At 36.8% G+C, this 23274-nt stretch overlaps 1 protein-coding gene across 3 annotated transcripts in view; it reads left to right on the top strand.

Moving 5' to 3' along the window:
- Positions 1 to 23259, top strand: part of pdcd11 (programmed cell death 11) — a 28693-nt gene extending 5434 nt beyond the window's left edge. For all 3 annotated transcript variants that reach the window (XM_077246188.1, XM_077246190.1, XM_077246189.1), the window contains exons 9-36: positions 1154 to 1363; positions 2282 to 2406; positions 2486 to 2546; positions 2638 to 2784; positions 3830 to 4081; positions 4395 to 4520; positions 4623 to 4820; positions 5787 to 5957; positions 8838 to 9051; positions 9169 to 9321; positions 11278 to 11390; positions 11479 to 11966; positions 13568 to 13630; positions 13768 to 13846; positions 13929 to 14018; positions 14637 to 14745; positions 14935 to 15112; positions 15231 to 15290; positions 16725 to 16844; positions 16930 to 17052; positions 17140 to 17308; positions 17478 to 17687; positions 17783 to 17926; positions 19511 to 19761; positions 20628 to 20796; positions 21530 to 21683; positions 21814 to 21979; positions 22812 to 23259. In XM_077246188.1, the coding sequence (XP_077102303.1) occupies positions 1154 to 1363; positions 2282 to 2406; positions 2486 to 2546; positions 2638 to 2784; positions 3830 to 4081; positions 4395 to 4520; positions 4623 to 4820; positions 5787 to 5957; positions 8838 to 9051; positions 9169 to 9321; positions 11278 to 11390; positions 11479 to 11966; positions 13568 to 13630; positions 13768 to 13846; positions 13929 to 14018; positions 14637 to 14745; positions 14935 to 15112; positions 15231 to 15290; positions 16725 to 16844; positions 16930 to 17052; positions 17140 to 17308; positions 17478 to 17687; positions 17783 to 17926; positions 19511 to 19761; positions 20628 to 20796; positions 21530 to 21683; positions 21814 to 21979; positions 22812 to 22983 (4515 nt within the window). In that variant the 3' untranslated portion in view covers positions 22984 to 23259. The remainder of the gene's footprint in view (positions 1 to 1153; positions 1364 to 2281; positions 2407 to 2485; positions 2547 to 2637; positions 2785 to 3829; positions 4082 to 4394; positions 4521 to 4622; positions 4821 to 5786; positions 5958 to 8837; positions 9052 to 9168; positions 9322 to 11277; positions 11391 to 11478; positions 11967 to 13567; positions 13631 to 13767; positions 13847 to 13928; positions 14019 to 14636; positions 14746 to 14934; positions 15113 to 15230; positions 15291 to 16724; positions 16845 to 16929; positions 17053 to 17139; positions 17309 to 17477; positions 17688 to 17782; positions 17927 to 19510; positions 19762 to 20627; positions 20797 to 21529; positions 21684 to 21813; positions 21980 to 22811) is intronic.
- The last annotated feature ends 15 nt before the right edge of the window (positions 23260 to 23274 follow it).

The raw sequence follows: 23274 nt of genomic DNA, 5'->3' as shown, positions 1-23274 counted from the left end.
CCTCTGCAGAAGAAAATTAACGCTTACATCATTGCATCTTTAGCCCCGCCCACTGGCGTGTTATTGAGAGGACGAGGAGAGAAGAGCCACACAGGATCACTGAACTAAAAATAACATTACCTTCCAAAGTATCCTAATGCTAGGAAAGTGGTTATTTATTTTCAATGTTGAATGTCTCAGTTGAGCATTGTTTGTATTCAGCACATTTCACTGTGGATATTGTGGGAAATCAGTCGCCATTTCGGCACAGGCTTTGCAAATAGACATTTACTGAAAGATATGGACCCGACAGTAATGCCACAACATTCAAGTAACCGTGTTTAGTCTAATGCCTGATCTGTGGTCAGTGATTTTTGATATGTAGTGAGTCATGTACTTTGTCTCAAAGTTGTTTATTGCGGTTTATGCGTCACTAAATCAAGCCAGCAGTGCCTAAACGGTCAACTTCACATTGTTCCTTTTAGTAGCGTGAAAATAATCTGTTATTAAAATTATATACAAAGAATCCCTCCTTTCACAATCACTGGTGGTTTATCAGTGACTCTCGCCAAAACTTCTGTTATAATCAACGAATCTCTTATTTACATCGTGTTTGCGCTGTTAGTTATGATGAAAGAAATCGAGTTGCAATGACGAGATCACTGCATTCATTCGCTCAACAGACTGTCTGTCAACTGCTCAATGCTCATGTGATGGGAATAAATCTAAAAAATAATGCAATAATAAACACTTTTCATGATTAGTTACTCTCGACAGCTGTAATAGTAAGAACGTAGTAAAAGTATTCGAGAGTACAACATGTAATACTTATTTCATATGCAAAGATGTGGGCCAATCACAGCCGTGGGTGATTACACTGAAGTCTCACAGCAGACACGCCCCTTCAAATCAGAGGCTAAAATCTGGCTAGGAAAAATGTCTCATTTCGAAATTGACCATTTTTGATGTAAACATCATAATAACATTATAAGTGCACCCCAGGAAACGTTATAAAATAATAGAAAAAATGCAATTCATGACCCCTTTAAAATAAATGTAACTAAATGTAACTAAAATAAATTCAAACTGATAATAAAAACTGTAATAGTAAATAAATAATACTAAAATAACAGTCAGTAATTAAGTTCTTTCTGCATCTTCCCACTCTTTTCAGGTCCTGGCACGGGTTGTGCATGTGGAGCCGTCCACACGGCATGTGAGCCTGTCCCTGCGCAGTCATCTCCTGCCACCAGGGGGCGCTGTACTGGATGTGTTCTGCAGCGAGCGGATAGGTGAGGTGGTGCAGGGCTGCAAGATGACTGATCTGCACTATCACTCAGGAGCCGTGATGAAGATGCCCGACGGTACCACAGCCTTTGTGCATGTGAGTACAAATATTGTCAATGATGACTATACAGTAGTGATGGGAGAAACAAAGCTATTTAAACTCTGAATCAATTGAAACAGTTGCATCGCAAAACGATTAATTGTTTTGAAGTGTTCAAACACCACAGACTGCTGGTCAACCGGCTGGTCAAAACGTTGTAAATGCAATGAAAAACTCATGTATAATGCAGTGTTATTTTTTAATCATTGAGGTACTGTTTTTATTTATACATTTTTTTATTTTAAAGTTTTAGTAATTTTGTTGTTTTTTACAGATTTATTACTTTTTTATATATAGATTTGTATTTTTGTTTTAGTTATTGCTGTCTTGCTAAAGTTATTTTTTTATTTATTACAGTATTTTATTATATTTCAGTTAACGTTTATTTTATTTCGAGTTTTATGTGGTTTTAGTTTGTTGTAGTTTTAGTTAACTTTAGTAACCCTGGTAGCACCTTTTACAAGCCAATTGCCAATGTTTTCAATGTCATGAAAGTCTATTAAATGTAAATCTAAAAATAATTAAGTACAATTTAAATATTTAAATTAAATTAAGTAAATATTCTTTAAAGTTAGTATTTTTATCCATTCATAGTGATTGATTTGTGTGTTACTAGGCAGGGATTTGGCAGTGTATGTGAATTAGAAGCAATTAAATATAGCTCTCATTTTTGTATGATACCTGTTTAAGTAATACAATTCATCAAATTTATTAAAAATGAACCTGCATTATAAAACCAACCCGAGATCAGTTTAAAGGTTAGTTCACCCAAAAATGAGAACTATCCCATCATTTACTCACCCTCAAGCTATCCTAGGAATATATGACTTTCACACAGAGTTATTAAATATTTATTATATGAAAAAATATCCATTCTGTGAGTCTGATGAAGTTTTATTTGCTTTTTGGATGTAGAAAAACCTCATGAAGGAGCCAAAGGTAGAGTTCAACCCAAACCGCTTGCTGTCCCAGTCTGAACACTCTCTGAGAATCATAGATTTCAGTCCTATGGAGCAAATTCACCTGGTCACACTGCGCAGGTTGGTTGATATGACGTTGCTAGGGTGTTCTGGCTGGTTCGTGTTATGATTTGTTGTTCTGCTTTCTTTTGTTTTACAGGAGCACTATTGAAATGACCTTCTTCAGATATCAAGACATCAAAGTGGGACAAATTGTTGAGGTGAGCAAGACAAAAAAAGTAATGGATCTGCAGCGAATGTCACATAAAAGAATGAATGTAATGGCGGTCACATGCTGCTTCTGGGTTTCAGGGTAAAGTTGCAGATTTGCAGGAACATGGTGTTTTTGTGAGGATAACGGACCACATCAGAGGAATGATACCCAGAATTCACCTTGCTGATGTCATCCTAAAGAACCCAGTGAAGATGTTTCATGAGGGCTTGAAAGTCAAGTGCAGGGTGAGGCTTTTTAAACAGGGATGATGAAATCATAATTTTTTATTATTTTTTTTTATTATTATTTATCTTGCAGTATCTGAAATTTCTATTTTCTATTTCTATAGAATTTCTATTAGGCGTGGGTCGGTATGAGATTTTGACTGTATGATTCCTTAAGCAAAGTTTTTGGCCGTTTTGCTATTACAGCTCTAAAATGTGTTATTTTAAAATGTCGGGGTAAAAAACAACTTTTTTCCCCATTGAACGCAATGTATTTTATTTTAAGCAACGTAAAGAATATTTAGAACGGTCCTGAACATCCATGTCAGGTTAAATAATTCAGTAAATAATTGAATTATCCTTATTTAAATAAAAATAAACACAGTCACTTAAGTGAACCTGCGGAAATAATTGAATTATTTTCTGTAGAAAGAAATACAAAACTTGCGGTCACTTAAGTGAGCTAGGTATGTGATAAGCTAAAGATAAAAAAAGGAAAACTGGAATCTGCCTAACCCCATTTTTATTTATATTATACTGTAATATATAAATGTATGAATTTCTTTTTTATTAATTGTGTGTGTGTGTATATTATGAATTTCTTTTTTATTAATTGTGTGTGTGTATATATATATATATATATATATATATACAGGTGAAACTCAAAAAATTTGAATATTGTGCAAAAGCTCATGTATTTCAGTAATTTAAATTAAAAGGTGAAACTAATATATTTAGTATATATAACTATATACATGTGCATGATTATACTTTTCAGAGGGCCGACATTTCTGTATTTAAAATCCTTTTTTTTTATTGATTTCATGTAATATTCTAATTTTCTGAGATTTTGAATTTGGGGTTTTCATAAGCTGCAAGCCATAATCATCAAAATTATAACTTTTGTACGATATTATAATCTTTCGAGTTTCACCTGTACATACAATATGTATTTTATTTTTTTATTTTTTTGTGCGTTTTCTCCATTTAATGCAATCTCGGGTGTCACTAAACTGTATTTGTAGCCTTTCTTCTAATTATTTTTACCTGGATTTTTTTTTTTTAGGTATTATCAATGGATGTTCAGAAAAAGAGGTTGATCCTGACCAGGAAAAAGGCCCTTGTGGAGTCCAAACTCCCTATCTTCCAGTCCTACTCTGATGCCAAGGTGGGCCGCATCTCTCACGGCGTCATCGTGTTTGTGAAGCAGTTTGGCTGTATTGTTCGGTTCTATGGAGATGTGAAGGGTCTAGTTCCTGTGGGGGAGCTGTCCACAGAGCGTGTGGAAAATCCAGAAGGTCTCTTCTTCATTGGCCAGGTCAGAGCAATATTTAAAAATTGTGAAGTGCATCTAGTTAAAAAATGTTGTTTTGTTAGTAATTATGCAGAAAATTCAGCTTTGAAATATCACAGGAATAAATTACATATTAAATTGTAACATTTCACAATATAGCAGTTTTTACTGTGTTTTTGATCAAATTTGTCCATGTTTAAAATGTACAAATTTAAAATAAATTGCTGTATTTTGTCAGATTTGTTCCAGTCACACTTTTCTGCGTATCTTGAAGTGTTTTCATCTTCCGTCCACACTGATTAACACTTTGGGGGATTCTTTTAATTATTTTCTGCAGGTTGTTCAGGCCAAAGTCTTGAGGTGTGACCCGGAAAATAAGAAGCTATGTTTATCCTTCAAGGCCGTTACTGAGGGAGATATAAAGGTGGAGCAGACTGAGAAATTTGACTTCGTGGTTGGAAAGGTAATTTGACCGAAACAACGTTTAATACTTATCTTTACAAACCACAGGAAAATGAAAAAAATACATCTCTTCATATTTCTCTCCATGTCATTTCCTATTTAGGCAGTCAATGTAAGAGTTTGCCGCAAAGTCCTGGATGGTCTGGAAGTCTCCATTGTTCCTGAAGAGGCTCCAGCTTTCGTACCCATAGTGCATCTCTCTGATCATGTGACCAACTGCTTCCCCCTGTGGATGGCGTTGGAGGAGGGTGACACCATCTCTAATTTAATGTGTCTCAGCAAGAACAAGAAGAAGGGCATTGTATCCTCACACAACCATTCTTATCTGTCAGAAAAAATAAGTCGTTTAGCAACTAAAAAATCTGTTTTTGTGCTGCACGATTAATCGTTAAAAGATTGCGATCTTGATTCAAAAACAAGGTGATCTTTTTTCTAAATACAATGATTTGGCTGTGTCTATTAAAGCATTCAAACATGCTGATTCATCCAGCAATGAAACAAGTGAAGGCTTAATGAGTGAGTCATTGAATACTCCGTTCAAGAGATTTGTTCAAAAACGCTTATTCATACAGTGAAAAAACAAGTGAAGTGTTTTAAATCGCATGCTCTCGAGTAGTAATGGCCGCTAAAAATGTACGTTTTTTATATAGTATGAATGTGTGTTGTATGAATGTAATCCGGTCATTCTACATTCGTCATGTTGTCATTCACTTCCATTCATAAATCCTCTCCCATGGCCTCATGGGATAGTAAAGTGTCCATCATGCACACACTTCAAAATCTCGCCAGAAGAAGTGGGTCATTTGGGTGCTTTTTCTGTGAATTCGGACATACTACTTTTGTCACATACTGTTTTTCGCCTAGTATATAGTAGGGAAGTATGTGATATCGGATGCAGCCTTTATAATTGAATCATTCATTCAAGAAATTCGTTCAAAAATGCTGATTCATCTAGTGAAGAAACTGGATGTCTTAATGAGTGAATTCTTAATGAGAGTCATTGAATCATTCATTCAAAACGTTTTTTTTTTAAACAATTCATTCAAATTAATTACATTTTATATATATATATATATATATATATATATATTGCAGCAATTAACATTGTCACAATCTCTACTAAATGACGTTATTTTGTTTAGTTGTCTATTCAGAATCGTGGGAGAATCTTGATCTTTATATTTTAAAAAGAGAAATCACGTTTATCCAGAATCATGCAGCTTTAATTTGCATACCGTTAAGTTCTTCTTAACCGAGTCCTGTTCAGACTCTCACCAAGAAACCCCTCCTGAAGGCCTGTCTGGAGGACGGCACCATCCCGCAGAAATTCTCTGAGCTCCAGGTGGGGATGCAGATGCTGGGCTGGGTGAAGAACATCATGCCTTATGGAGTCTTTATCGATTTCCCGCACGGACTCTTCGGCCTCGCTCCTAAAGATGTATGTTTGCATTTAGTTTGTATGGATAGTATTTTGTGTGAAAATGACATGGTTTAAATGTTAATGACGTTAGTTGTGGCACACATCAACACCAAAACTGAGATTTTATAACTGACTAGTCGACTAGACCAATGGGATAGTTCACCAGAAAATGCTCTCATCCATTACTCACCCTCATGTTGTTTCCAAACCTGTATGAATTTATTTCTTATGCTGAACACAAAAGATTATATTTTGAAAAATGTCAGTAAACAAACAGTGGATGGCCCCCATTGACTTCAATTGACTCTTTTTGGGTTCAATTGACTCTGAACAACTTTTTTGGGTGAACTATCCCTTTAACAGTCCATTTGAAATAGCCTATGTTGTCTATGAATCTCTGCTTGCCTTACATTATGATCATTGTAAATGAAAACGTCATTATCACCTGAGCTTCTCAGTGATTTTAGTCCCATCCTAATGTGACATCTCAGTAATCATTACGGACAATGTCAGTAAAGATTACGGCGACTTTTACCTTCTGTAAAAAGGTCCGGAAAAATTACCTCAGGTAACATTAATCCCGTGCGGATAGACCCGCTGTAAATATGTACGTAAACATTCTGTCATTTCCTGTTTAAATGTACTTTTCCATAGTTTTTCAAGTATGGAGGCGCTTGAAAAAGCATTGAGTTGCATTCTAGGCGGTGTGACAAGTCTGTGGCAAAACTCGAGTGTTTTCCACTTACCATTCAGATCAGAAAGAAGGTTGAAAGCACTTTTTAGAGGCACAAAACTCCTTTTAGTGTTAGATAAGTGCCTATTACTAACATAATACAATCTGAATTTATTTAATACATCCGACCGGACCTAACTGTTTATATACACAAAAATAGGATATATATATATATGTGTTTGCGCACATATCAGGAAGCAACGTAATAGAGATAGAGATAATTACTGAGATATCTTATCCCCTGAGAATTGGTAATTATTATTACAGACGTCATGTGGTAAAATGACATTACCCCACCTCTCCATGTTAAACTAGTCACGTCCGAATGGGGCTTTAATCAACATTAGCCAATTTAGACACATTTATTCAAACCAATTGAATCCGTAGGCATTGCAGGAACACGAAGTACAAACTCGCTTATTTGAGGAATTTTGTTTATAATATTTAGTTAACAGAAGTCAGTACATGTCAAGGTTATAATGTTCATTACCATGTCCGCATTTGTGTCCGTGTTTTAATGCGCTTATCGTGTATGAAAAGTATCTGTACGCATGACAGGCATCAAAATCTGAGAAAAGTTTGATGTGTATCGGCAACTATACATTATGGGTAGTCTGTTTGTTAGGATATTTCTATAGGATATGTTATTCAGGGCTATTATAGTTAATTAAAACTAAATCCAAAACCAAAAAAAACGTTACTTAAAGTCCCCCTGTAGTCAATAATTTTATCCCTTTAAAATCATCTTTGTTCACCATAATGACATTTAATAGTTTTTTCCTTTAAATAAATTTCTTCGTGCCTTAAAATAGCTTGAATGTAACTCTACACCCTTTGCCTCATTTAGTATAGAGGGAATGCGCGTGACGTCAACGTCAGCTGGAGTGATTGAGGCCACGCGAACTGAGTGGCAAAAAGACTGAGCGACAGCATTGGTTTTCAGCGTGAATGCCGTGAAAAACACAAAAAACACATCTAAAACGGGAACGAGCTTTGCGATTGACTGTACAACTACATTTGACAAGAAATCTGAGGTATATTTTTACAGACTGCCGAAAGCTACAGAACAGAGAAGCAAATAGATCGCTGCAATTCATAGAAACAACTGGGCTCCAGGCAGCGAAAGGTGGATTTGCAGTTATAATTTTTGTGTCAATATGCTGAATTCAGTGGTAAAATCATTCTCTATATATTGTATTGTTATATATTGCAGTGACAACTCATCAATTAAATATTTACCACTGTATATTCTGTATAATTTGACATTTTTAAATAAACACTGACAAAAAACTATACAAGTTTTAAGTCTAGACGATATGATGATATATATAACATTGATATAAGTGATAACCTGGATTTAGACCTGCCTATATTGTATTTATGTAAAGCATTCACAGGCAAATTTGCTGTATGTATTTCCCCGGTGTCAAAATCAGGCACATATAAATGTCAGGAAACATGATTCCTGGCCGCATGTCAATATCCATGGATCACTGGATCTTTAGTAAGTTGTAAGGAACACTATATTGAATCCAATCTTTAGTTTAAACTGATTATCGTTCGTTTTACTTGAGTTTTCGCAGTTTCCCCTATTAAATCCAGTCACGCAGCAGCTCTTCTGCTGAGGGGGCGTGTTCCGGCGGGAAAGTGACGTTAATGCATTCCATCTATACGTGTTTCTATGAATATGCAAATGAGCCCCGCCTCCACTCACTCACACCAGCTCCGAGATCCACTCGTTGACGATCACACGTTGACCTGATTGGTTACAAGATAGTTTGTGACGTCAGAAACACCAGCGATTTCAAACCGTGTTTTTAAGACTGTCTTTAGTTCTCTGCATTTTTAAGGAGAAAATACTCAGCAATGGTGTTGACCTATGAATGTGTACATGGTTCGGCTTAGAGCATATTAAAAACACCACATAGACATATAAACAACATTAAAAGCTTGAGTTTCACCACAGGGTGAATAAAACGATAAAATTTTAATAAAATGAACGTTTAGTGAAATAAAATATACGTCACCTTAAAATAAAATGTTACCAAAAATATTTTTACACGAGTAGTATTTCCTTTGTCGACTAGCAGTAGCAGCATTGCTTACTCAACTAGTCTGACACATCCCTAGTGCAGATGTGATGTTGTGTTTCAATCTCATTGTAGGCTATGGGTGACCAGTTCATCACAAACACATCAGGCGTCTTCGAGATCGGCCAGTCGGTTGTTGCCCTAGTGACCCATCTGGATGAAGAAAAGCAAAGGTTTTTGGTCAGCCTGAAGGTGTCAGAATTGAGTCTCTTTGAGCAAAGGGCCACCACCAGACTGATCCAGGGTCTAAATGAAAGGAAGTCCATCTTTGAGATGCTTATTGGCAGAGGTATGAGTGTAGGCTCTGATGAACAACAAACAATAGGTTGTCTGACTTCTGTTTTCTGCTCTTTGGACTATATTTTAGTGTTTTTATAAAGTTATCCTACTCTCTGTCTGTCTCCAGGGGAGTCTGACGTCCTACAACAGCTCTCTGCTGTGTCGCTCGGAGATAAAATCAAGGTGGTGGTGGGCGATACCAGAGAAGACGGCTCGGTCACACTGAGCTCAGATCGGCTCAGTGAAGCCACTGTGTTTGCCTCAAAGTACCACACAGAAGGTGAGGACCGCCTTTCTTTTAAATAAGGTTATTACTGTACGTTCACACCGCCGCCAACTTGAGCTTCCAAAGCTACTGGAAGTCATTCATTTTTCAATGGAAGCTGGCTTCTCTCAGTTGCAAGGAGCGTCAAATCCATCAGCGTCGCAATTTGGGCGTTTTGAGCATTAATCACAAAGGTTAAAGTAGCTCAACTTTATGGTAATGAGCTATGACGCGGTTCAGCGGCAAGCAGCGGCAAAACGCCAGCAACCAATCGGAATATATTCGTCCTCCGCACTGGCAGATTCCGGAGACACACACGATGTAAACTTTCGTTCCTACCAAAACATTAGTTCCGAGAAAATGGAGAAGCTAATAATCGCCCTTGCTGGGATTCCTTATGATATGACGTTGTTTGCTTATAGGGACCAGTTACAAAAGAATGGGCATGTGATAAAATAGCTGGGATAGTTTACATTTTTGTTCTTAAAGTTGAACTTATTTTAACTTGAATGACGCGTTTTTTAAAATGCGCGAGACGCGGCAAAAGACACGAAGCTTGAGCACACAGTCTAGCGCGTGTTTACATAGATAAATAGAAAAGCAGTGAAGTGGAATGCAAAAACACCAATCTCATGTGACATTTCATGTTGTGACACTTCTCTTCTCCCTGCTACGTCAGAGCAGCCAAAGCGTCAACAAGCTGCCCCGTACTTTTTGACAAGCGTCCTTGACAGGGCGGCCAGAGCTTCTTTGCCGCTCAAGTCGGCGGCGGTGTGAAAGTACAGTTATAACAAAACTGCACTCCAAATGTAACGAGTAAAAGTTAAAATCATTTAAATAACAATCTAAAGTACACAACTCAATAACAGTACTCTCTTTTTCAAGTTGACATGACTTGATTCAGTAAGTCAAGAACTGCTGCCACGAATTCAGTGATTGAGCCCTTCAAACTAGGGGTGTACGATATTACGATTTTCGGTCATGAGTGATTAAAATGTCTCCACTTTCTGCTTTAGAACATGTTAACTTGCAGTTCTTTACAATCACGGAAGTTTATAATTTGTATGCTTTTAAAGTCTTGCCTGTTAAACAATTTATTCGCATGCACACAAAAAATGTCAAACGGCGCGCCAGTACTAAACTATTTTAGGGTCTTGTTTTTAATAGCAAAGAAAAAATAATTAGTTTTCAACTTCTCCCACCCCTACTTTTGGTCTGCAATTCTTTTACTTTTGTATTTTGTTACCTTGTAAGGATACGTTTTTACTGTTCAGTCACTTGCAAAATAGTAAAACCAACATGAAAATATCATGAAAAATACAGGGATGTGATTTTTGTTTTGTTTTTCATATCACCCGCCCCTAATTCAAACTGGTAACTTTTGAGTTCTTGTTTTTGTTTAGATTTTTCATTTGTCATTTTAGTTTTATTTATATAGTATTATAGTCTTTTATTAATATTTTGAATTGGCTTTTCTTTTTATATTTGTTTAATTTTTTTATTTGATTTGTAGTAATTTTGTGCTTTGTTAATATATTTTGATTTAGGTTTCAATTATTTTAGTTATTTTAGTATACTAAATTATTTCAGTTAGTTGCGTAGGGCAACATTTATAATTTTCGTTTAAGTTTTTAATCTAATATTTTTATTGTTATTTCAGCTTTATTTCAATGACTGAAAGCAAATTTTAATAATTTTAGTTTACAAGAACAACACTTTTTCATCATCAGTGGAAGAATAGAAATATTCATGAACTTCCATTAGAACGGAATGTCTTAAATGGTTTGGTTCCAAATGTAACCGATTCCTGTTTAAGTGATGCCCATATAGGATTGTCTACATGTCTGGACTGAAAAAGCATATAAAGTGCCTTTAAAACTTCAAAAAGTGGATGTATGTACATGTGCAGATCTTTACATGGATGGATAACATGCTAGTTCTCGCCTAACTAGATTTGTGCAAATGTTTCAGGTGTGAATGTGACTCCGGGCTGCAAAGTCAGCGCAGTGATTCTCCATGTTGACCCTTTAAAGTCTGAGGTCCATGTGTCGCTACTTCCAAAGTTAATCACGAAAAAAAAAAAGGTAAGCACTACTTACAGCTCTGAAAATCCACAGCATCTGACTTGTTCAGGAAAGTCTGTTAAAGTTGATCCTTTGTGTTTTTAATCAGTTGACAAAGGACTCCAAACTCTCTGCAACAATCCAGTACACCGATAAAGACTTTGCTGCTGTCTCATTGGGTGACACTGGTCACCTGACCATCATTCTCCTTCAGACTCACTTAAATAACATCTTGGATTCAAAGAAGTTTTCAGTTGGTTCCCATCTGAATGTGACCGTGGAGGACCCGAGCAGTGAGGAGTTAGGAGGATTTCCTCTTGTAGCGATCCAGCACCCTGATACCAAACACAAGCAGCCCAAATCCAAGAGCCAAGGTCCATCCCGTGAGCTCATTCTTGGGGAAGTGATGACGGTCACAGTAAAGAAGGTGAAGCCCATGAACGTGCTGGTGACGCTGCCGTCGGGGACCACAGGAAGTATCCATGTGTCTGAGATAGAGGAGTCTCCTGCGGTTGGCAGCTTCCCAACATCATCCCTGAAGGTCGGGACAGAGGTCGAAGCCAGAGTGATTGGAGGGCACACAGTTCGTGGTCACAAGTAAATACAGCAGTGTTACTTCACTGATTTTCAATCACTTTATGTGTTGTTACAATGTGGTAGTAGGGCTGGGCGATATTGCCAAAAAAGCATATCTCTGTATTTTTTGGTTAAATTGCAATTACAATATATAAACTAACTTACTTATCGATATAAGCGGTATTGCCTTATTCCATATCGTTTCTAAAAAATATAACGATATAATGTACAACAAACTCGATATACCGCCCAGCCCTAGTTGGTAGTATATGTAAATGAACAATGTTTAGTCGTTCTCAGTGTTACCTGGACCGAGAAATTCATCTCGATTTTCCAGCCTTAGCCTTTTGACCGCTCCAGGGCTTTCGTGAAAACTACAGATTGTATTTCCATTATTTTAATATCCCTGCTCGACAGACAGTCGAATCGACAGAGGGTTAATATTAAAGGAATAGTTCACTTAAAAATGAAAATTCTGTCATTTACTCGCCCACAAGTTGTTTCAAATCTGTATGAATTACTGTCTTCTGTTGAACACAAAAGATGATATTTTGAAGAATGTCGGTAACCAAACAGTTGATGGGCCCCATTGACATCCATAGTTGGGTAAAAAATACTATGGAAGTCAATGTGGTCCATCAGCTGTTTGATTAATTTTAAGTGAACTATTAACAGAACAATTATTGTAAGGGTAGGCTTATCACTGAAAATAAATCTGTCTACTCCTTAAACAGCATTATGGTCAAAATGGAAAACTGTGGCAGCAGCTTTCTTATCTTACGTTTTGCTTTGGGCAGAACGGACAGTTTCTTTCAGTTTTTACCCTCTGTTTGGCCTAAAACACTGCGTTTGTCATCCAGTTTGAAATGTTGACTACAAGCACAGAAGTTTTTCAGATTGTCCGTCGTGGCGTTCTGCCCTTATTTACGATTCTTTGCAGCCTTTAGACGCTGCCTACAACATGCTGAATCCTTCACTGGAAACCAAAAGTAACTCCCATGCCGCTAAACAATTACTCTTTACGTTCTCTGCATCATTATGACTAAAAGTTTGCTAAGAAGTATGATCTATTAAAGCAAAGCTCTATTTGACTCTGGTAAATGTATCCATAGCAGACTGGGGGATGGCAACATGCCCAGTGCATTATGGGTTTTGAAATTTTCCTGCCTATTTGGCAAAAGGGTAGACGGCAGCATTTTTCTATGCTTGCTTTATTTAGGTAGCACCGATTTCTACATTTATTTTGCCTTTCTACTTTTTTTTTTATATTGTTTTTTGTGGCTCAATGTGAGGAATAGGCCACATGTTGCTGCATAAAGTTTTGGAGGGAAGAAAAATACAATCATTCTTGTAATTTGATTTAATTTACATTTTAATGTTGCAGTTCAGACTTGAGTTCTATTTACTTTTTTTTTTTCTTTATTGTCAAATGTCAAAATGAGAAAAGTGTCAAAAACATCAATGCATAAAACAATACTTTTCATTGTTGCTTTAGTGATAATTTCAGCTTTTATGGACTTTTGACATTGTTTTATTTGATATTTGGGTAGCATGAAAAAAAAATTATTTGGCAAAGCATTCATTTTAGTTGTTTATTCTCATGAAATATTCTCTTTCAACAGTTTCCTGGCAATCTCTCACCCCGACTATGGTGTTTCCATACCTGAACTCAGTCTTCTGCCCAGGTATACGTTGCTACAGCTCTCCATACATTAATATATGTGAGAAAGCAGCACATGGGAACAGTTGCAACAAACATTTGCTGTCTTTGTGCATTTTATAATCGTTGTTGCAGACTTCACTCTTACTCCTTCTATTTCAGAACACTGAAAGCTGGTGACAAGCAGTCAGTTGAGACAAACTTCACACCTGGAGATGAAGTCTTATGCTTCCCTTCAACGGTAACGTTTGGAATCTAAAGAACAGCAAATATAATTTAAAAACAGCATGAACTGTTGAAGTAATTTTTTGCCTTTTTTTCAGTACAACGAAGGAAGAAAAACCTTGGAAGTTGATGTGAAGCCCAACCTCACGGGAACCGTTGAGCTGTTAGCCATGATTAAAAAACCTAGGGTGAGACTCTATCAATTTGTTTTTCTTGCTTGTTAAATTTAGTATTTTAGAATCAACGTGTTGCAAGATTGCGTTGCTCTTACAAAAACAATTTCATTTGTATTTGGCAGTAAATTAAATAAACGGGAACATATGTTAATTTCTTGAGAAATTTAATTTAATGGTAATCTATGATATAAAATATTGCTTTATTAGTTTACTCGTAAAAGTAATTTCGAATGCATTATGCGCTGATTAACTGCATAGAAAGAGATAAATTCCCGGCAAAGGCATATGCAAAAAAAATATGCGAGCCTGGATGAGTTGTGAGTTGAGTTATAGTGTGTTGAAACTCGCTGTTATGGAAAGGGGCGTGACATTTTTCAAACACACTGGAAGTGGTTGACCAATCACAGCACACTGGTCCAGCCGACCAATCAGATCACAGTGTGCTTTTCAGAAGAAGGGGCTTCATAGACTGGAACTAAACAGAGCGTTACTGACAGACTGGGAAAAGAGGTGCTGCAACAATGTCAAATATATGAAAAATAATGTTAATGAACAAAGGGCGTAATGGGTCCTCTTTAAATAAATTTGGTAACAAACAAGCTATAACTTTCACATTTTTTTTTCCCACAGCAAGCTAATCAACCAAAAAAGCTGTTTAAACCAGGACAAACTGTTTCTGCAAAGGTTGTGGGTGTTCGTTTCAACAAGACTCAACTAAAGCTTTCTCTGTCACTCACAGGTAATACTTGTAGTTTTATCTCGAGTCATAACTACACTTGTCAGAGGAGATTTCCTAGCTCATATTTTCTCCTTGTTATAACAAACGCTGAGTCACATAATACTTGATTTTGCACTTCTGCCGTCTTGACGCACGTTGCAGTCGTCCCTCGAGTCTCTTTAGCATTTCCTGTGTGTTCTGTTGCTGTAGGGATGTACAAGCTGGAGCAAGGGTTGGTCACTATGGCGACGGTTCGGAAAGTTGAGCCTCACCAGGGATTGTCGCTTCATCTCCCATTTGAGAATTGGGGTTTTGCTTCGGTAACGGATCTCTCTGATGCATATGGAGAAAACCCACTGGAGCCCTACAAACGTGGCCAACTAGTCCGGTGAGTCATGAGCCATGACGTGGCTGGAATTATTCATGATGAATGTCTTCAGGATTTTTCCTACAAGGAAGTTCTAAAATGTAAAGTTTGTTAATGTGTGTGCATGTCTTTTTTCCAGGTGCTATATTATTGAGGAGGTTAAAGAGAGGAACTTCAGCGTTTCACTACGCCCCTCCAGGTATATTATCAAGTGTCATTTAAAAAAATGAGAACAAACTGGTTGAAGATCTGCAATCACTTCTGTATTTTATTGTTTTATTTTTATTTGACATTTATGTTTTTATTGATAATCAATAGCTAAAAGTTTCCTTTCAAGAGGACGGTATCTCAGACAATAAATACAAATAAAATGACAACCTACTACATTACCTAAAGAAATATTACATTGACAATAATGTTATAATGACAGACAGTAATGATTTTTTAATAAATGGTAGCTGTAACAATAGTAGTCAGATTTGCAATTCAATAATTATTACAGTTGTGTACTTAAAAAGACATTATAAAGCTTGGAAGAGCCAGGATATTATTTAATAGAAATCCAATTGTGTTTGGCTGAAAAAAGAAAGGGTGAGTAAATTATGGGATCATTTTCATATTTGGGGTGAACTATCCCTTTAAAATCTTTTGTCTAGCTTGGTACAAAATTAAAAATTAAGTTTATGCTTCGTATTACACTTTTCTTTCTACTATATCCAAAAAGATCCTCAGTATTATACACTTCACTGCTAAAATAACCTTATTTCTAATCTGGTTATTTTGAATTACCCTTCAAACTCTAACCTCGTTTATTATTTAATTGTGTGTGTGTGTGTGTGTGTGTGTGTGTGTGTGTGTGTGTGTGTATATATATATATATATATATATATATATATATATATATATATATATATATATATATATATATTGAGAGATATATACTTAAAACAAAAAAAATGTGTTTGTATATATATATATATATATATATATATATATATATACTTACAACATTGCATAAAAAATAACTGTGTGTGTATATATATATATATATATCCCTTTTTTATGCAATGTTTTAAGTAAGCATGTGAGCTTTTAGATCCTGTATTTTGTTTTCTAACAGTAGTTACTGCATTGACCGTAATAAGTAAACATTTTAGAAGGACACAGCTGTGATTTGTGCTCCTCCTATCCTGAGAAACGATCAGCTGAGCATTATGTGTAGCCTGAAGTATTAAACGGGTGGTCTGTGTCAGTCTTTGACCCATATCATCTGTTGCTTTCTTCTCAGAATATTGAGAACATCCGGCGTACATCTGCAGAATTGTGCAAATGATGGCAATCCTTTTTTTCTTTTGGCTTGTATTTTTTGGCCACTAATCTTGCAAGTCATTTGAAACTATTAAATAATTCATCAAAACATTCTGTTCTCATGTAGACATCTGACAAACCATTTCCATGTGTTGTCATTACAAAGAAGCATTATAAAGAATTCTTTACCTGACTTCAGCTTTGCTCTGTGCTAGACTTCAGTATGAAAAGGAGTTAAAGTTTAGTTTCATTGTATTGTGCCCAAAATTTTAGACAAATAATTAATTTGTATTATTATTATTTATTTATTCTTCCCTTTCTGCAGATTGCATAAGGACCAGCAAGACATTACTGACCCAGACATTGAGTCAATTTCCGATATCAAAGAGGACCAGATTATCCGAGGATACGTGACGTCTATTAACGATAAAGGCATATTTGTGAGGTATAGCATCTTTTGATGCGCATATTTTTAATGAAGCCATTCTAGTCTCCTGAGTTGAATTAAAATTATTTTTATTTTTTGAAAGGTTATCAAGGGCCATCACAGGAAGAGTTCAGTTCCAACACGCTACAAAATACTTCATGAACGACCCGAAATCTGTTTCCGAATACATTACCCTGAATGCACTGGTAACAGCCAAGGTTCTCAGGTAATGTTTCTCCAACTTCACAACCAATAACCTAATTATTTTGCGATTTACAAAAAAAATGTTCATATAAATTAATTTAAATTTTAGTGTGAACGTAGAGAACAGACATGTGAACCTGTCGCTCCTGTCGGAGGACACTGGGAAACCAGATCTACTTCCAAAATCTCTTGATCTAAAACTACGTCTGAAGGGAGAGAAGAAAGTGAAATATGACGAAAAAGCTGCCAAGAGGAAACGAGCTCTTTCTGAGAGCCAAGTAAGTGTGTGTGTGTGTGTGTGTGTGTGTGTGTGTGTGTGTGTGTGTGTGTGTGTGTGTGTGTGTGTGTGTGTGTGTGTGTGTGTGTGTGTGTGTGTGTGTGTGTGTGTGTGTGTGTGTGTGTTAGTTTTGAAGAGGATGGATTTGATTCTGTGTTTTATCCCTGTAGCAACAAGACGATGAGACAGTTGGACAGAAGATCAAAAGGAAAAAAGATGAAGAATGCCCAGTGAAGGGAGAACGCACAAAAGAGAAGAAAACCTTACAAGATAAGAAGAAGAAAAAGAAAACAAAAACTGAGGACAGTGACAGTGGTGTAGATGTGTTTTTCAGAGAGAAGGAAGAAATTACATTGGATAAAAAGTGTGGCCAAGTAAAGGTGACGCATCTCTTTTCAGAACAATAAAATATTTTGAGATATAGGTGTACAACTTCCTCTCTGATATGTAACACAACTGTTGTCTGAATATTTAGGGTAAACATGAGGAAACAGAACCAAAACGGCTGCAGGTGACATTTGGCTTTCCATGGGAATCAACGCTTGGCTCTTTAACACCTTTTGCCGCAGTAGACGACACCCATGAATCCAGTGAGGATGAGCAGGAAGTCACGAGCAAGGTGAACTCACACATGCATCAAAACTAAATTGCTCCCTTGAAGACTATTGTACTGAGCCCCCAAAGGGACATGGTGATGTACAAAAATAGGAAATGGAAGGAAAGAATCACATAGAAAGCTATTGCGTTCACCGAGAAACTTATTTTCCAAACTGAAATATAGTTTTTACTTCCCTTTATTGTTTCCATCACAAAAGTTTCTTGGGAGAATGGGAAAATTTTTCTACTGAACACCGCGTTTCGCAGGGGAACACAAAAGTCTTGAAAATAAACACAAAGCTTCTTAGGGGGACGCAAAAATGTATGAACGAACGCAAATTTTCATGGTGGAACGCAGTATTTTTGTAAACAAATGCAAAGCTTCTCAGTGAGATGCAAAAGTTGTGCAAACGAATGCAACGTTTTCCAGGGAAAAGCAAAAGTTGTGCAAACGAATGCGAAGTTTCTCAGGGAGAGGCAGAAGTTGTGCAAACGAATGCAAAGTTTCTCAGGGAGAGGCAGAAGTTGTGCAAACGAATGCAACGTTTTCCAGGGAAAAGCAAAAGTTGTGCAAACGAATGCGAAGTTTCTCAGGGAGAGGCAGAAGTTGTGCAAACGAATGCAAAGTTTCTCAGGGAGAGGCAGAAGTTGTGCAAACGAATGCAACGTTTTCCAGGGAAAAGCAAAAGTTGTGCAAACGAATGCAAAGTTTCTCAGGGAGGCGCAGAAGTTGTGCAAACGAATGCAAAGTTTCTCAGGGAGGCGCAGAAGTTGTGCAAACGAATGCGAAGTTTCTCAGGGTGACGCAAAAGTTGTGCAAACGAATGCAAAGTTTCTCAGGGAGAGGCAGAAGTTGTGCAAACGAATGCAAAGTTTCTCAGGGTGACGCAAAAGTTGTGCAAACGAATGCAAAGTTTCTCAGGGAGAGGCAGAAGTTGTGCAAACGAATGCAAAGTTTCTCAGGGTGACGCAAAAGTTGTGCAAACGAATGCAAAGTTTCTCAGGGAGAGGCAGAAGTTGTGCAAACGAATGCGAAGTTTCTCAGGGTGACGCAAAAGTTGTGCAAACGAATGCAAAGTTTCTCAGGGAGAGGCAGAAGTTGTGCAAACGAATGCAAAGTTTTTCAGAGGAACGAAAAAATTCTCAGGGGGACGCTTTTTTTTTTTTTTTTTTTTTACAAACGAACAACGTTTCTTGGGGGATGCAAAAGTTTTTTGTTTTGTTTTTTTGCGATCACCATGTTCCGCTAGGGGACAGATCAATATTGCTTGCAATTGTAATGAAAGGTGCATTCATTCCAACTCTTGAGCCATGGATTGGATCAAAATTATGTTGCTCCCATGTAGACTATTAAATATCACAACAGAGAAAAAAAATAAGGTTAAAGGTGCACACACTGAAAAGAAATTTTGAAACAATTTTCACTCAAAAATTACTAATAAATTTCACAAAAAATAACAAAGAAACAGCAAGAAACACTTCGAATTAAACATGATATTTTGAAGTAGAAAAACTGAAAAAGTATTTTCTTTTAAAACTTGCTCCAATAATCTGTTTTATTTACGACTTAGAAAAAAAATTGTAAACGGCTCCTCTTTCTTTCCAGCCTGTGAAACAGTCCCGTAAGGAGCTAAAGCAGGAGCAGCAGAATGCGGAGCTGAAGCTATGCAAGCTGGAGGCAGAGCTCATGGACATATCTGTACAACCCGACAGCACAACAGCGTTTGAGCGTCTTCTGCTGTCGTCTCCGGACAGCTCCCTCCTCTGGCTGCAGTACATGGCTTTCCATCTGCAGGCCACGGAGATCGAGCAGGCGCGCACTGTCGCAGAGAGAGCCCTCAAAACCATCTCCTTCAGGTGAAACACTTTAGTTTGTATGGTTGCCATTCAGGGCTTGACATTAACTTTTTTGCTAACCAGCCACTGTGGCTAGTGGTTTTCCAAAGTTACTAGCCACTCAGCATTTTCACTGGCCACACTGACATCGAGACCATAGGGAAAAACTGCCATATAGATATTTTTAATATTATTTCATAATTTGGCAGCCGGTATATTAGGCTGCTGTCAGTTTGAGACCAGACGCACGGATCCATTATACTGTTTTATATAGCCAATATACTTCTCTTTATGTGCTGCACTTTATCTGTGGAAATTAGTAAAATTATGCTCAATATGCACAATCCCTTTACTGAAAATCAAGCCCTGTAACAAAAAACAATATTCATCCAGAGCAAATGAATCGAGTGAGTAAAGCGAGGCGGGTTTGTGTGTAACTCTCTGTTGGAGAGATGAGAGAGAGAGAGAACGTGCAGCTGGTATTGTGTATCCTGCGGAAGAGTTTCAGATATATTTTAGTATCTATAGTATCTACCTTTTTAAAAAACTACAGTTAAAAAATGTATATTATAAAATTTAACCTGCCAAAGTGGCTAGTAGGAGTGATTGCCTTACACATCACTGCTGAAATCCACCCGCATTTGGCGGGTGTTAATGTCAAGCCCTGTTGCCATTAAATAAATACAACCAACTTATTAACTGCTTCAGGAAACCTGTTTGAAAGCAGACATTATTAAGATACCACTGAGTGTAAAGAACTCTTTACTTGCAAAGAAATTACACTTTTAATAAAAGGGTTATATGCGCTTTTAGCATAAATGTTCTAAAAAACATCCAAAAAGGAAATCAAATTTTACAACTATTAACCAGTTTGTTTGTGTGTTTAGAGAGGAACAGGAAAAGCTGAACGTGTGGGTGGCCATGCTGAATCTGGAGAACATGTACGGGACACCAGACAGTTTGCAGAAAATCTTTGAACGGGCCATCCAATACTGTGAACCTCTTCCTGTGTACCAGCAGCTTGCCGACATTTATGCCAAGTCGGACAAGATTAAAGTGAGCATGATGTCTAGTGACGTGATCTGATTGGTTGTTAGTTGGGACGCACTGATGTGATATGGGTAGGGGTTGGGTGGTATGACCCAAATTTTATACCACAGCCACTTACACTCCCATTCAAAAGGAACGGGTCTGTATTTATAAAATTACATTTTAATATGCATTCAAATAGAAAACGGTAATGTCACAATATTATTGTTTTACAGCCTTGTTTCAATCGTTTAAAAATAAAATCACCAACCCTGAATGGTAGTGTAAGTATGTTGTCTGTGGTATAAATGGTAACAAAAGATCTCTTTTTTTTTAACTATTTATACATCAATTTATTAAAAAAGCTAAAACATAAACGCATGCTACAAGCCATCAGAAAAACAATAATGTAGTACATGAAATGCTAATATGGCTAAATATTTATTTCTTTGGAAATCAAAAACAAGTCCTTATATTGGCCACATCAGTTACTAATATGCCATACTAATATGGCCACCAATATATTGTGTATACCAAGTTATTTTGTTTGTCGGTTAGTTACATCAAAGTTGAAACTCTGTATCACAGTATTAAACTTTTTGTATCCTGTGTGTGTGTGTGTGTGTGTGTGTGTGTGTGTGTGTGTGTGTGTGTGTGTGTGTGTGTGTGTGTGTGTGTGTGTGTGTGTGTGTGTGTGTGTGTGTGTGTGTGTGTGTGTGTGTGTGTGTGTGTGTGTGTGTGTGTGTGTGTGTGTGTGTAGGAGGCTGAGAGTCTTTATAAAAACATGATGAAACGCTTCAGACAGGAGAAATCTGTATATCTGAGTTACGGCACCTTCCTGCTACGACAGCGTCAGAGCGACGCTACAAATGCCCTCCTTCAGAGGGCGCTGCAGAGCCTGTCCAATAAAGATCGTGAGTCCCAGTTACATGTCATCTCTGTGGGAACTGGGTGTCATGAATCTGAAAAAGCTTTTTAAATGACATCCAGACCCTCCAGGTTGCCTGTTAGTTCTCATGCATTGTTTCCTCACTACCTTTCCAGACGTGGACCTGATTGCCAAATTTGCCCGGTTGGAGTTTCAGTACGGGAATACTGAGAGGGGCAAGTCCATGTTTGACAAGGTCCTGAGTACCTACCCCAAACGCACAGACCTGTGGTCCATCTTCATAGATCTGATGGTGAAGCACGGCTCTCAGAGGGAAGTGAGGTAAGCATGCCTGGGGTAGGAATTGTACTTCATGAAGTCCATATTATGAATTTTTAAACCCTTTTAATCATCCAAATCAACCAATCACATTTTGATTTTGTTTTAAATATTAGTTTAAAACAAGTACTTATTTGGTAGTTAAAAATAAGCCCTCATATTGGCCATATCGGTTCTCAATATCAATTTCTTTCTATTTAAAAAAAAGCTGATAGTTGGTCACTTAGGCTAAAGTTAAAACTTGTATTCATTTTGATTTTGTTTTAAATATTATTCTGTATTACTTTTTATTAAATTTTTTTATTTACTTTTTATTTTACATTTTGAAACTATTGCTATGTTAATTTTAATTTATTCTATGTCCCTTATTTATTTTTTATTGTAAATTTTTTTAAATGATTTTTTTATATATATTTTTTATAAAATTTTGGCCGATACCGATAACCGATACGTTTATTTGAAAGTCGATAGATGATATATTGGCCGATAAATCTAAAATCCAAATTTTTACATATTTTTTTTCTGATTACAAAAACAAGTGTCTCGCCATTACATCCCTGTCCCAAGCACACACTTATAATGTTCTCATAATACTTTTCTGTAGCCTATATGACAGACTTTTAATATTTAAATTTAATACATCGGCCCAATTTTCTTATCAGCCAGATAACTTAAAAAACGAACATATTTCGGCTTATAGCGATATGATGGCTGATAGATCATGCATCCATAATTATATGTAGAGTGGAACAGAATCTTAAAATCTTGTAAATTCTGTTCTCAAATCTTGTGTTTGGCACAACATTATTTGAAAATATTTTCCTGTTCCCTCCAGGGATCTTTTTGACCGTGTGATTCACCTAAGCGTGTCGGTGAAGAAGATCAAGTTCTTCTTCAAGCGCTACCTGGAGTACGAGAAGACAAACGGCACACCTGAGACCATCCAGGCGGTCAAACAGAAAGCCGTGGAATACGTGGAGTCGAAAGGAGCCGAAGCCGCCAGCTAGAACCATCTATTTTACATCAGGATTAAGAGGAATAGAATATCTGAGGACAAAGAATCTTTTCTCCCACCCATTGTTTCCTTGTACACCTATGAACATATTTCTGGAGGTGCATTTGTGTGCGTTTCCCAAACTTGCATCTCCTGTCACATGAATGACTATAAATAGCCAGTTTTTCCCTCTTTGATGAAATGACGATTATGGATTTTTTTTATATATAAAAAATTGTGCTGTAATAGAGGAATTCAGGTTTTGCAATAAAAAATTCTGCTATCTAAAGCTCCAGAAATCTTT

This window comes from Siphateles boraxobius, unplaced genomic scaffold (genome assembly GCF_051911475.1).
Source record: "Siphateles boraxobius isolate OS27281-9 unplaced genomic scaffold, OSU_SipBor_1 29, whole genome shotgun sequence".
NCBI classification, from domain to species: domain Eukaryota; kingdom Metazoa; phylum Chordata; class Actinopteri; order Cypriniformes; family Leuciscidae; genus Siphateles; species Siphateles boraxobius.
This window is presented reverse-complemented; position numbering and strand designations above follow the sequence as displayed.